We start from the raw sequence: 15,070 nt of genomic DNA on the forward strand, positions 1-15,070 counted from the left end.
AAAATATTATATGACTGTTATATTAAAGAAAAAGTCTAATTTTACCATCTGGATCCTAAAATGTTTAAAATGATATATATATATATATATATATATATTTCTCTTTGCTGCTACAGTGTGTTGTTCTAACGAGCCATAAAGTATTACCACCTTCTGTCCTATAAATTTCATTGAAATCGGCAATATTTCAAATGCCTAAAAAGGAATCCAATCCTGTTGATCAAATAAATGTGGTGCAATAATATTTAATAATAAAATGCAAAGGTCTAAAGTTGTGTTTTCCCGCCACCAGCATGTAAATTGTTAAATAGACTTTTGTGCGATAAGAACATGACTTACGGGGAACATGTGCTGAAGCAGTTTGAACTGACTGTAAAATATTGTTTATCTCATTCTCAGCAGCCGAATGAATTATTATTTTTCTTATCTCGAGTCTTGCAGATGTTTCTCCCATCATAAAACAAAAACTCATCCCAAATCCAAAAAATGACTAATAAAACTAAGACAGTCAAATAATGTTTTTTTATTTATTATTTATTTTTATTTTAATCTTATCTTGTCCTTATATCAGTTTATACTATTGAAATCATAAATGTAGTTTGATATTTTATTAACATTTGCACATAGTATTAGTCATGTGATCAGCTTATGAGTGTCATGTGATCAGTTTATGAGTGTCATGTGATCAGTTTATTAGTGTCATGTGATCAGTTTATTAGTGTCATGTGATCAGTTTATGAATGTCATGTGACCAGTTAATGAGTGTCATGTGATCAGTTTATGAGTGTCATGTGATCAGTTTATGAGTGACATGTGATCAGTTTATGAGTGTCATGTGATCAGTTAATGAGTGTCATGTGATCAGTTTATGAGTTTCATGTGATCAGTTTATGAGTTTCATGTGATCAGCTAATGAGTGTCATGTGATCAGTTTGTGAGTGTCACGTGATCAGTTCATGAGTGTCATGTGACCAGTTTATGAGTGTCATGTGATCAGTTTATGGAAGTCATGTGATCATTTATGGGTGTCATGTGATAATTTATGGGTGTCATGTGATCCTTTAGGGGTGTCATTTGATCATTTATAGGTGTCTTGTGATCATTTAAGGGTGTCATGTGATCATTTATGGGCGTCATGTGAGCAGTATATGTCTTTTCAAAAGCTCAACTGGATATTTTCATCAAATATCTACTTTCAGGGTTGATATTTGTGCAAACGTTGATGTGGCGTTACATCAGATCTCTGAATCCTATATGTGGGTCATTCAAGCGAGGCCACTACACGACACAACAGCTTTCATCATTTTTCGATCACTGCGCTGCTGTATAAAACCTAAAAGCCTCAGGAAGTCAAATATTAGAAGTGTGAACAGATGAAAGCCTGAGGAAGTCACATGAAAGATTTAGGTGAAGTGTTACTATTTAATTTGCTCAAAAACCTCAAATGCACATCGAGAAAGATAAACAGTTTTTTTTAAGGCATGAAGTTGCTTCATCCATTTCCTCTCCCCCCGTGCCTGGAGGGGGTGACATGTTGAACTGATCTTCCAGGAGAAAGGAAGACGGAGGAGAGCAAAAGGAAAGACAGATGAGGCAAAGCGGGAAGAAAAGATGAAAGGCAGAGGAGGGGAAGAGATGGGGATTAAGGGAGATGCAGAATATTAAAATAAGACCAAGTTCAAATGCAAAAGAGTGAAATATATAGAGCGGGATATAATATATTAAAACAAAACATAAACAAATGTCAAACTCTGATAGAAACAAAAGATACATTTCTTTTCAAGGCTACTTTCATAATTATGCTACTGCAAGATTAAAAAAGATATATTAATTTATAAACACATTGACTCATTTGATCATTCAGAACATTTCATTGGAACAGGGTTGTGTGTAAAACTGTCGGACTCATAAAAGAAAAAGTACTTTTTATCATTTTTAAATGATGTTTGAAGGTCTCAAGGGCACAATTTCAGTTTTGAAATTAATAAAACTCTGGTGGGGATTCAGTTGATAAGAATACAGTGTGTTGGAGCTTCTGGTCATGGGGAAAAAGCACTCATGTTCTTGGTATAAAAAAAAATGTTGAATCATTTTTAAAATGACATTAAAACATGTAGTATGAGACCAACAGCTTTTTCTCTAAAGACACATGGAACACATGGAGCTTCATCTTGACTGGTATTTGAACCCATGACTTCCTACTTTACAGCTGCTATCGTTCCAATAGACACAAAGCAATTTCTTCACTGAAATAATATATTTGCATTATTTTCATTGTGGTGAATAAACAAATCATCACTTCGTTTTTAAAGAGATCCCAAACCGCCAAAAATGGCCGTGTAATTTTGTTTTGAATATTCCATTGTCCCTTTAACATGCTTGCCTGGACTTAAAAGGGTCATAACATAATTTTTCGACAGTCCTCGACAGATTCCAAAAAAACAACCCAGAAGCTGCTAAGGGCTTAAAGAAGGTCACAAACATTAGCGGACTTAATACTTTTAAAATGATGTAAATTGTTTAATATAAAAGACAACCAGCCGGACCATTTATATTATTATGGCCATTTTGAGCCCAAGAAGAGCTCAGTAGAAATCTTTGACCCCAAGAATTAACAACCCTAGAACTTCCCTCTATAGATCTTGTCTTTGAAAATGTGAGTTTAATCGGACTAAAATAATTGTTTGTTTCTCAAAGTAGCCCTGTTGCTTAAGTTAAAATAATTTCCTATTCATTCAATTTCATGGATTGATTTATTCTTGACTTCTATATATATATTTAGGTAATAGTGCTAGAGTTTTGTACACACAAGCACATAAAGACCTTAAGAGGAAAACATGTGTTGATTTAAGTTTGTCTTAAATATATCTTGAACCTCTATTGTACTCATCAGTATGTGTCTGTTTGTACAAAACTCTCTTTTCATTGAAATATTTACATTAGAAAATGTACTTAAGCCCCGCCCCCTGAAAACACAGTTTTCATGGAGATTCAATCTTGTTTACCATAACCACACCCACTATGCTGTGATTGGTCAAACGTGGAAGTTTGTCATCGTGCAACATCAATCCTAGAAGTCTCCGTCCCTGAGAGACTCGTTGTATAAACAAAGCAGGGTGTGATTACAGCTGGTTGGAGGAGGAGTGAAGCCATTATTACGTCATAATGGACTCCGCTCTCGTAACCTCTTGTACGCCCAGATTTTAGATTACTTTTAATGAAGTAATAAATTCAAAACATGCTCATGATGAGGGACTAGGAGAGAAGGACTTCAACATTTGAAACATGAGAGAGTTGGTTTTCACAGTAGTTGACCCTTTAACTAGAAGTACCAAACTCGACAGGATTCAGGATTTCCACAGTTTTTGAAAATAGTCAAATCCTCTAAATAGTTTGAAAGCATACATGCAAATATTTAATCAAGTTGCTATTCAAATACTGGAAACCTGTCGAAAGGTTTTCCTTTGATGAAAAGCAGAAACGACGGCTTTAAAGTCTCACGAAGCTCCTCATGTGAGACATGGAGCCAGATGTTGCCCAGGTCTGCTGGAGCTTAAACATAAATGTAAGTGCAGACATGCAGAAAGAGAGAAACTGAGGCGATAGAGGAGTAAAAAGCAAAGAAGACAGACGAGGAAACAAGGATAGCAGACTGACACCAAAGCAAGAGAGAGAGAAACAAATGTCGGAATGAAAGGCAGAAGAGGATGAATGAAGGACGTACAGACTCAGCCGCGAGGGCAGGGGAGATGAGGTGAGATGCTTGTTTGAGGAGCCGAGCTTGTCAGTTTGGACCTCTGCTCCTGTGCACATATGGCCCTTAAAATCCATCCGGCCGCCCCTTCAGACCACTTACCACCAAAAAACTTTCATGCAACAAGAGCAGCAAAGTGAAGGCTTCTTAAATATTTAACCAGTCCCACTTCGACAAAAAAAAAAAAAAAACCTGTTTCACAGCCGGAGATGAATCCTGACACCCGACATGACGGTGACAGAAGTGTGTCCTCAGACTAATACTGCGCCGACACAACAAGAGAACGGAGACGATGAGGAGGATAAAAGGAGTAATGGGACGTGAAAGAAGGATACGTAGAGACGACACAGGGACGAAGAGTAGACGGCGGGGAGCGATAAAGGAAGGAGAGACGTTGTTCTCATCTTTTATTCAGGCTCCTCCGTGTCCTGCGCTACACGGTTTTACTCGTGTACACGACGACCGAACCTGATCCGAAGTCACACCGTGATCAACTTGTTTGACAATTAAAAAAGTGTTTAAAAAAGATGGTGGAGCGTTTCAAGGTCACTGAGGCTGAAACAATCTACCAGCCATTCAAAGCGACTCGGATTTCCTGAAGCAAAAAGATAAAAAACCTTGGATTCAACAAAAGTTGAATTAAGGACTGGGGAGAACATGACTGGTCGACCCAGAGCAGAGAACACTCACTGGACTGGAAAAAAAGGAGAATGAGGGACCTTAAGAAAAGATGTTAGAGGAGAATACATGCATACATGATTTTTGTGAAAAGTAGTTAAAGCTCTATCAAGACCATCCTTTACCACACCTACCTTACGAAAACCGTGAACGCCCATGAGCCCAACGCCCAAGTGTTGATTAAAGTGTGTCTTAAATAGATCTTGGACCTCTATTGAACTCTACAGCTGTGATGGCTGGCCCATAGAGGGCGCTAGGTACATAATAGTAAACCTTCCCACTAGTCAATAGCTGGGTTTCGCCAGTTCGATCCCACCTCTCGACATTTAATGTTTTTTTTGTTTTTTTAATTATGATTTGTTAAATAATTTAGTTTATTCTGTATGATTTATGTTATGGTTTAATTAAAATGTGTTTTCATTCGTATCTGAACAAGGAGCGTAACAAACATTTATTATTCATCATTAGCTGTCTAAGTGTGGATTTCCACATGTATATTAATATTGTTTAAGTTTAATATAAGATTACTTTCAATGGTATAGGCAGGGACATGTACTGGTTAAATAGACCCACCTAGAATATTCTGCCGACACTGCTCATCAGTATGTGTCTGTTTATACAAAGTTCCTTTTCATTGAAATATTTAAATTGATCTTGAAATTGATCTTAAGCCCCACCCACCGAAAAAAACACTGTTAATATGGAGATGAAATCTCGTCATAACTACACCCACGCTGCTGTGATTGGTCAAGCATTGAGGTCTGTCACTGCGCGTCATCAATCCCGGAAGTCGCGACCTGTTGTATAACCAAAGCGGGGTTGATAACAGCTGGCTGGAGGAGGAGTGAAGTCACTATTAAATCATAATGGAGACTGCATCATGGAGTTAAAACATGTGAGTCAGGAGAGTTGGATTTTCACTTTAGTTGATCTTTAAGAACGTAGACCTACAATAAAGAGGGACCACCGTAGAGTGCAGTCATTTTCCTCTGGTTATAGAGCTTGTTGCAATGGTTACCTTACGGAGAAACAACCTGGTCACTCCTCTTGCAAAGTTCACTCAAGGATACTTCGTTTGGAGCTGAAGTATTGAGGATAATTGAAGTTCTTGAATCCTAGCATTCTCGATTGATGAAGTATGCGTCAAAATAATTGTCTTGAATGAAGAGTTGATCATCTCCAGTGGAAGTGCTAGCTCAGCATTCACGATGGTATTAACCCTTGTGTGTGGAGTCCACGTGCAGACGCGGGAGTGAAGGGCCGACTCAACAACCGTCTCTGTCGCGCCTCTTCTTCGGGTTAATAGCATCTCCGGAGGAAGCATTGATTGGTGGATTAAAAAACATGCCTCGCTGGAGACAAATTAATTGCTCCCTTAACCTTTTTACCTCGCAATCTGTTCATTTGGGCTCGTCACTGCAGAGTAAACACAGGTGTGATGAATGACGTTCATTACAACCACCCGCTTGAACGAGGCCGGCCAAGTCCTTGAGACAATCCAACAGGTCCCTCATTAATTTCATCAATTACACGGTTGCGCCTGTCAGCACGAGAAAGCTAGCACGAGAGGTTTTCGGGGGATTTTTTGAGATTTATTTGGCAGATGTTTGGCTGATTGCTCCCGACAAGGTGACAAGAGGAAAGCAATTACTGGAACTTTGAGTCTAACCTTGGTTGTTTTGGTAAACAGGAGCTGCTCATTATGTTTCAAAGCCACTTCTCTCCTTTTCATTAAATGTCTGCCTTTTATTATATGTCAGCTCAACCTTTGTTTTCTCATTTGAAGAAATGCAACGTCGCAGAAAAGACTCACAGGCTGATGTCCTTAAAGTAAATGTGTCTTAAGTAAAAGTTTTAAAAGTTGAAAGTGAAAGATTTCCTCAACTTTATTCTCAGGGTTTAACTGTCTGCTGACCATACATCTACCAAACTCTCTATCTATCTGTCATTCTTTCTATCCATCCTTAAAACTCACCATCTATGTGTCCCTCCTTCCATCTATCTGTACTTTGGTCTTTCCATCCATCTATCGAACTCTCCATCTACATCAGTTTAAACTCTCTGTCCGTCAATCTGTCCTTCCATCCATATTTCCAACACTTTATCCTTCTATCATTCATCCAACTATCTATGTGTCCGTCCGTCCGTCCATCCATCCATCCATCCATCCATCCATCCATCCATCCATCCATCCATCCATCCATCCATCCATCCATCCATCCGTCATTCTTTCTATTCATCCTTAAAACTCACTATCTATGTGTCCCTCTTTCCATCTATCTGTACTTTGGTCTATCCATCCACCTGTCTTTCAATGTGGCCTTTCATTTTCCATCCATCTATCGAACTCTCCATCTACATCAGTTTAAACTCTCTGTCCGTCAATCTGTCCTTCCATCCATATTTCCAACACTTTATCCTTCTATCATTCATCCAACTATCTATGTGTCCGTCCGTCCGTCCATCCATCCATCCATCCATCCATCCATCCATCCATCCATCCATCCATCCATCCATCCATCCATCCATCCATCCATCCATCCATCCATCCATCCATCCAACCATCCTTCCATCCATCCATCCATCCATCCATCCATCCATCCATCCATCCATCCATCCATCCATCCATCCATACATCCGTCATTCTTTCTATTCATCCTTAAAACTCACTATCTATGTGTCCCTCTTTCCATCTATCTGTACTTTGGTCTATCCATCCACCTGTCTTTCAATGTGGCCTTTCATTTTCCATCCATCTATCGAACTCTCCATCTATCATCAGTTTAAACTCTCTGTCCGTCAATCTGTCCTTCCATCCATATGTCCAACACTTCATCCTTCTATCATTCATCCAACTATCTATGTGTCCGTCCGTCCGTCCGTCCATCCATCCATCCATCCATCCATCCATCCATCCATCCATCCATCCATCCATCCATCCATCCATCCATCCATCCATCCATCCATCCATCCATCCATCCATCCTTCCATCCATCCATCCATCCATCCATCCATCCATCCATCCATCCATCTGTCATTCTTTCTATTCATCCTTAAAACTCACTATCTATGTGTCCCTCTTTCCATCTATCTTTACTTTGGTCTATCCATCCACCTGCTTTCAATGTGGCCTTTAATTTTCCATCCTTCTATCAAACTCTCCATCTATCATCAGTTTAAACTCTCTGTCTGTCACTCTGTCCTTCCATCCATATTTCCAACACTTCATCCTTCTATCATTCATCCAACTATCTATGTGTCTGTCCATCCTACCATCCATCCATCCATCCATCCATCCATCCATCCATCCATCCATCCATCCATCCATCCATCCATCCATCCATCCATCCATCCATCCATCAATCCATCCATCCATCCATCCATCCATCATCTCAATATAAGATGTATATTAATAATTGATTCTGTCATTTTTATTTCCTTTGATCGTCTCTTCATTTTCTGTCAAGAGCTAAGAAAGTGTCAATGAAAGGATGAAACCTCTTCAGATAGTTCAGTCGCCCACCTCTGTCAATGATCTGGGTGCGACGGTGAAAATATGAGGTGTGTATTGTGGGACCAGATGTCAATGAATATCTGGAAACATACGTGTTTGCAGCTGGTCGACAACAAGCAACACTCAATAAACGTCCGAAGCTACAGAGCATTCAGTTGTGTTCCAGACTTTTTCCTGTGATTGTCCGCTTCCAAATTCCTCTGCTGGTGGGAAAACTGTGGAAAAGGTCTCTTCTTACTTCTGACAGGAAACGTGTTGAGTGGGGTTCTGATTAATGAGCATATTGTTGGACCGAGGAACACTTCTGTTTTTGTGCTTCTCTTTGTTGTAGGCTGTTCCTGCTGGGACGGATTGTCCCACCAAAACAGACATGAGAGGAGTTGTTGCAACATTCCTGAGTTACTTAAAATAAACTAAGACCATATATTTGATTTATTCAGGCAATAAGTCTCCAACTCTGACACTCAAACGTTATTTGCTGCTGTATGGATTTAAAAAAAAAAAACGTGATTTTGACTTGATTTAAAAACATAAATTTGAACAATAAAATTGATATTTTTCCATTCAAACATGACCAAATATGACCATAAAGATTTAAGAAATATATAATTTATGATGGTAAGAGATTCTCAAAAACATACATCAAGTGTTTTCTAGCAGCAGGTCCATGGGTTCACACAGTATGGTTTATATTTGGAACACTGTTGGTCATGTTGTGACACATCTCGGTAACACATCATCTCACAGCTTTCGCTTGAGGAGAGCGTGTTCTTTATTCAACATTTTTAGCCTTTAAACAGAAACCAGTGGTTGACATTATGCTTTGTTTGATCAAGTGCAACTATTGGAGCTGAAACATACACAATTCAGAAACTAACAACTGATATAAAAGCATATTTTTCAATTGTTTGTAGTGAATAATCATACATTTTAGACTCCATTTCTTTTATAAATATATAAATATAAATAATGAAAAAAATTATAACTCGTGAATGCACCCTAGAATTAAGACATTATAGTTTATCAAACATATTTTCGACTGTCCTAAAATGAGGAGGATACAGGGTTGACTTTTCTTTTTTGTTTTCTAATGTCCACGAAAAATATTCTATATATTATATATATATTATATTTCGTTGCTTTTCTCTTGTGTTGTCAATTGGACGTGCATCACAGCTGTAGTTATAAATATTCGTGTGCTTTTTCCACCACATCAAATCTGCTATATTGCATTTTATCAAGCTGTGATTAAAATTACCTGAAGTCTGATGTCGCCATGGTAACAGAGACAAGCTGGTGGAGACGTAATGTATATGGTTATAAAGATTCTCCTGGAAATGGAAATGTCATTGTTTTCAAATTATCTATTATGAGGAGCGGATTTATTACCTTCTCCTCCATATGAATGTCTTTGGTGTAACAGCACTTTCAATTCTGGTTAACGCTCATTCCATCTGCTGTCCTTCTCTAGATAACTCTGCAGACATCGTCGTGGCGCAGGGTCCGTTCAGCCTGGATGACCCCAGGGATTACAGCCTGGACGTCAGTATCAGTGACGGAGGCCGACCTCTGCAGACCAGCGTCACCAAAGTGGTGTTCAAGGTCCGTGTGCGAATCCAATGGAAGATTTCACCAAATAAAAAGGGAACACACACTCATGTCTTTTTGATTACAGTTGTGTCGGTGTGATTCCCGGAGGATTCCCACTCAATGTAAAGCTCTTCCTCGGAAGATTGGAGTCAGTGTCCATGTGTTAGTGGCTATTCTCCTCTGCATCGTCACCATACTGGGTAAGGTTGGCTTTTTAAGTGTCTTTAGATCTAAAAAATGAAATATTTCACTTTTGAATCCATGCAAACATGCCATGTATCCACATATTTATCAGTTGAATTAAAAAAAAAGTTTTCACTGGAATGACGAATTAACGTGTAAAGTTGTGTTAGAACTTAAGATCATAATTAGTTTATATTCTTAAAATGATAAAATCATATCAGGTCAATGTTTGATTCCTTTAATCCTCTGTTCATGTGGCTGCTGTGGCCTTGGTTTCTTCAAGATGTTCCAATTTCCCACAAAAAAAACAAAAGGAAATAATATGTACAAACAAAAACACGTCTCCTTATATCCATGTACACAAAAACTGAAAGTGAGTTAAAGGTTTCCTCCAGTGCGTCTGAGCGACAGGAACTAAAGCTCGTCTTGCTCTTTGAAGTCGTCAAGTGCGTTTCAAGAGAGTCGCACCTGAGATCACATCTAACATTGAAGCCGCGGCGACAGATGGTGAAGTGCACCTTTAAAACAGATGTGGCGGCGCACAAACACAGATGCATCCAAAACAAACTTCAATATTCAGCGCATGAATCATGGATGGTTGCCCCTCGAGTGGACCTCGGTGTTGATGATCTGAAGCCCGAGACATGATGGTTCAATTCCGAAATACTAGTCGTTGCCTAATCCATGATAAAACGGGTCTGAAGTAAGTGAGATAAATAAATAAAAAGACATTTAAAATTCTACTACTTCTGTAAAAGTGTGGCTAATTCTACTGAGGAAGTTGTGCTTGTTCAAATGTCTACTTAGTAGATTGTTAGTAAAAAAAAAATGGGAAGTACTTACTGAGTTACAACAAAATACAACTCAAAATATGGCTACTTTATTTGTAAAATAGTGATTATTTGTGAAAATAGTAAGTGACTGAGCAGGAATGGTCAAATAAGCCATAAAACGTCTTCTTGACTATGCGATAATCCTGTGTATATTATTGTCCAAGTAATACGGTACTAGATAAAAACACATTTTATACCAACATGTATATACAACCCCTTAAATGTGTGTCTTGGGTACACAATGGGAATTTTCTGGGGTGAGGACAGCCATGTCCATACATGAGTCAGTTTGAAGCAGAAGGTATATCTCTGCCAAATCTGATTTGTAGTAAAAAAAAAAATCCAGACAGGAAATACTCATAGTGAAACTAGAAAGGGATTGCACAATGCTGCCTACATCACACGACGACATGGCTCCCAGCTTCCCGATCACTACTCTTTCCTTAAGAAACACAGGGTCGAGGATACAACACGATAAGCTTAGCCCCCTCTGAGATAAAGTGATGAGATCAGTTGACCATTAAAATTTGGGTTTTTGACTAGAAAGAAGTTAGAGTGCAAGGTTTAGCATTGTGTGCTTGGCATAAAGGCAGGTGTGAAGGCATTGCGTGGAATTAACGACTCAATTCTGACACAAGTTCCTTGAACTTCTGTAGTTTGACGAGGAGTGGAAAAACATTGTCCTGACAATTTATTCTGAATGAACTTTTTTGTCCCGCTGACATCATCCGAGAAAGTTACCCGCATAGTCAAGAAGACGTTTTATGGCTTCTTTGACCATTCCTGCTCAGAGAAGACACCATGAATCCATCAACTGGAGTTTACACACACAAATGTCCTTGCTTTGTGATAAATAAGGTTTCACATTTGAGAGGAAACTCATCCGCTCCCGGTGCTATTGGTTTTATGAATAATGCAGCGTCGGATGTGGAAATAAAGCCCTGCAGTCGTGAGCTCAGTATTCTCTTTGATACCTTCACCCACTGCTCCTTTAGTTTTCCAGGGGTTCGGGGGGAGAGGGGCCGACGAGGGGAGGGACCCGCCGTGATGCTTGAGAGAGAGGAACGCCAGCAATAGATGGACGACAAGGCGTGAAGTGAAGGGAAAAGGGTGGGAGGTGGAGCGACGATTGGAAACTTTCCTTGAGATATAGACACAGGAGGTTGGAGAGAGACGAGCGTTTGACGGATGGAGTGAGTGACGGAGAAGACAGAAGGAGGTTAAAGCGAAGGCGCTGGAGAACAGAATTGTGGGAAAGAGCGGCAGAAGAAAAGGAGTGGTAATGAGGAGAGTTTATCAGCTCTTTAGGTGCCGTCTGCTTATCAAACAGCTCCAAACATTTAACCTATTAACTATTAATACACTCCTTCACTATCACAGCGTTCACCCGCTCAATTTTCTCCTTCTTCTCCCTCTTTCTCTTTCCCCCCTGGGCCTCTCCGTCTCCGTCTATTCTCCTTTATGTCTCTCTCTTTATCAAACACCCCCAACGCAGACCAGATTAACTATTTAATGCACTTGTCATTATCTTCCTGGACCCAAAGCAATTTTACCCGTTCACAGGCACATTTTCTCACGAGAGGAGGTTTTTTTGACGCGCGACAAGACGTTTCTCTCAGTCGTTTTTCCTTCAAAGAAGAAAAAAAAATCTTTCTTTTTCCCCTTCATGTCCCTCTAAGTCTGATATCTGCCCAGCTTATTAAACAGCGGAGCATGTGTTGTAAAAGATTAATCTGTTGGTTTCCCATGCAAACTTAAATTAGTCCCGCTCGCCCTCCTCTAAAAGGCATGGCTAATGCCGCCCGTCCGCCGAAAAAGAGAGGAGGAGGTTCATATCGGGATCGCAGCTCGCCACCTCATCTACAGTCAACTGTTCTCCTACACGCCTCCTTCCTTCCTCGCAGCCTTCCTGAGTTCAGAATGAAGAAGTTCTTCCCTTTTTTCCCCCTCTTCTCCGGCGTCCTTATCCTGCTCTCTTGGTTCAGCAAAGATTTCAAATTAATTATAACTCTCCCTCTTCCGTTTCCTCCATTATTTTTCAAAAGTACGTTCAATCTCGTGGCTGACGCTGACCACGATTTAAGTTCCGCTCCGTCCGACCGTGACATGAACATGTTTTCGACGTCACATTATCTGTTTCGCACTGAAACCGATGCACTCGTGATCCTGATCTTGGCGAGCGTCGGAAGGATTTTCGGGGTGCATTCGTGGGGAAGAAGGTTTGCAGTTCAGTGAGCTGCGTGTTGCAGATGACGTGGTTCTGTTCACTTCATCCATCAGTGGGCGACACACTGAGTGTGAGGCGGCAGGAATGACCGCCGGCGCCTTAACATTACTGAAGGTATCAGAGACGCCGGATGACGCAATTGGTCGTAAGTTTGATGAGGGGCATCACAAAGATATATACGAGACCAGAGCCTGGAATTCTACTCTGACCAATCCCTGTCACATCCACACACTACAGGTCCACCACTCTGCCAGAAGACCGACAACTGTCCATGACGTCTACCATCATACTGGTGCCAGGATGCACTGGTACCAATTTTACACGTGGACACCCTTAGGTCTGAATATTGTGTGTCTTATGGAGAATCTGTTTTTGCCAGAGAAATCCAATCACAAGCGCAACTAAGACGGACACTCACCAATACACCTTCCAGGGACCCGGGAAGGGATGGAACTGTTGATTGATCTGTAGCCCTTACTGAAAGAGAAGCCACCATATTGTCCAACAAATGGAAGGGCTGCCTGTCCGCCAAAAGAAAGGACGAGGTTCATAATGGGAAAAGTTACCAAGCCTCACCATTTCCCTTCTCCTCCCTCTCCATCCAACTTACCGCCAAGGGGTGATCGATGAACAGGTTCAACCCTCTCTTTGCCCAACACCAATTGTCTGTGTTGTGGATCATCTTTGACTGGTTGAGAATCCAATCTTAAGGACAACCTCGGCCTCAGAACAGGGGGTCGTTCTTTCAATGTACACCCCTCTAAGCTTTGCCAGTTCAGGCGTTGAAGACCCTGACCAGGATATGGGAATCCGCAAGAGGAACCCTTTTACGGACTCCAAAATGGATGGATACAGCGAGGTGGTGTTGGAACCGTACCTCTTACCGAAAGCGAAAGGGAAGCCACCATCTTGTCCAACAGATGGTTTAAACACCGAAGAAGAATACATAATATAGTTCATGGATGTGGAAGTAAATGACGCAAAGTTGAAGTGTGACTCGGAAGAATGTGCGAGACAGTTAAAAATGAACAATGCTGACTTGCAACCCCTGATCGGGAAAAGGAAAAAATGAGGCTTTAAAATAAAGCTGTTTTTTTTTCCCCTCAACCGCTATTAGCTGAAAAAAGTGAGAGACCAGAAATAACTTCCATCTGTGGTAGCAACGTAATGAAAGTTGAATGTCAGGATTATGATTTTATCCGTCTATCGAACGAGAGCAGAACATTCATCTGAAACCAATCAATGAAAAACAAAGACTTTATTTCCCGGCTATAACCGACGCCGGCTATCTTAAACCTTTAAATGATGTTTCCTCTTGTTTGTTTTTTTGTGTGCTTCAATTATCATCCCCCCCCCCAACAACTCTTTCAACTGGCACAAACACTCCCCGCTTTCATCTCCTCAAAACGAACCCTTCGATGGCTCTTTGTCACTTCAACATAAAACATTTTGGGGATTTTCTGGGAGAGAGAAAGCCGACACGATTGTTTTTCTTTGAAAAGCTTAATATCACGTTTTTTTTTCAGTCGTCAATTTTAATCCTCCCCCCATCGCTTCTCCCTCTGTGTCGCTCTTTCACTATTTATTCCTCACCTGTTCTCTTCCTCATCGTCTGCCAGCTTGGTTCCCTCTGCAGTCGCTCTCTTCCCTCCTCACCTGGCTTCCTTATTTATCATCCTTCTCTTCCTGCCTCTCCCCCGCTCCCTCTCCCTCTGATTGTGTCTGTTTGTATTTGGCTGAGCAGATTCATTTGAGGTTTTTCGCTCGAGGGAAACTTTACCAACACCTTAAACCATTTGCGGCTCATTTTCTCCGTCGTGCTCCCGTTCCCTCGTTAGTGTTCTACTTTCTGCTTGTTTCCTGCCCTCGTTTCGTATTCTGTTTTGCTTTTCTCCTGCCCTCCTTTCCTCCACTTTTTTAAAGTCTGTTGGTCCAGTAGGAATGAGAAGATGTTCTGTTTCATTTTTTCATGCTGTGTTTACGAGATGGGAAGGATTAACAAGAGTTATGAGTCGATAGATTTGATCTCATTTAATAAATTCTATGACTTCTCTTACTTGTAATGGTTTTAAAATAATGTTTTGGTGAGCAGTTTAGTGACAAAAGCAGCAGCTCCATATGAAATATTGATGGTTGTTTGTTAATACAGGAAAATGTTGTGTCCCCCGAAAGAACCGGATAATTAAGGATCCACATTATTTATTCTTCTGTGCTACATTTAATAACGAAGGAACTTCATGGAAAGATGATCCTCAATAATGTTTAGGAATGAATATTCAAGTGAGGGATCA

At 40.4% G+C, this 15,070-nt stretch overlaps 1 protein-coding gene across 1 annotated transcript in view; it reads left to right on the forward strand.

Annotated features, from left to right (window-relative positions):
• Positions 1-15,070, forward strand: part of cdh5 (cadherin 5) — a 50,770-nt gene that overhangs the window by 27,395 nt on the left and 8,305 nt on the right. Inside the window, exons 12-13 of the mRNA XM_087802271.1 lie at positions 9,418-9,548; positions 9,622-9,736. Coding sequence (XP_087658397.1) covers positions 9,418-9,548; positions 9,622-9,736 — 246 coding nt within the window. The remainder of the gene's footprint in view (positions 1-9,417; positions 9,549-9,621; positions 9,737-15,070) is intronic.

Source organism: Callionymus lyra, chromosome 11 (assembly GCF_982586985.1).
Source record: "Callionymus lyra chromosome 11, fCalLyr1.hap1.1, whole genome shotgun sequence".
NCBI lineage: Eukaryota > Metazoa > Chordata > Actinopteri > Syngnathiformes > Callionymidae > Callionymus > Callionymus lyra.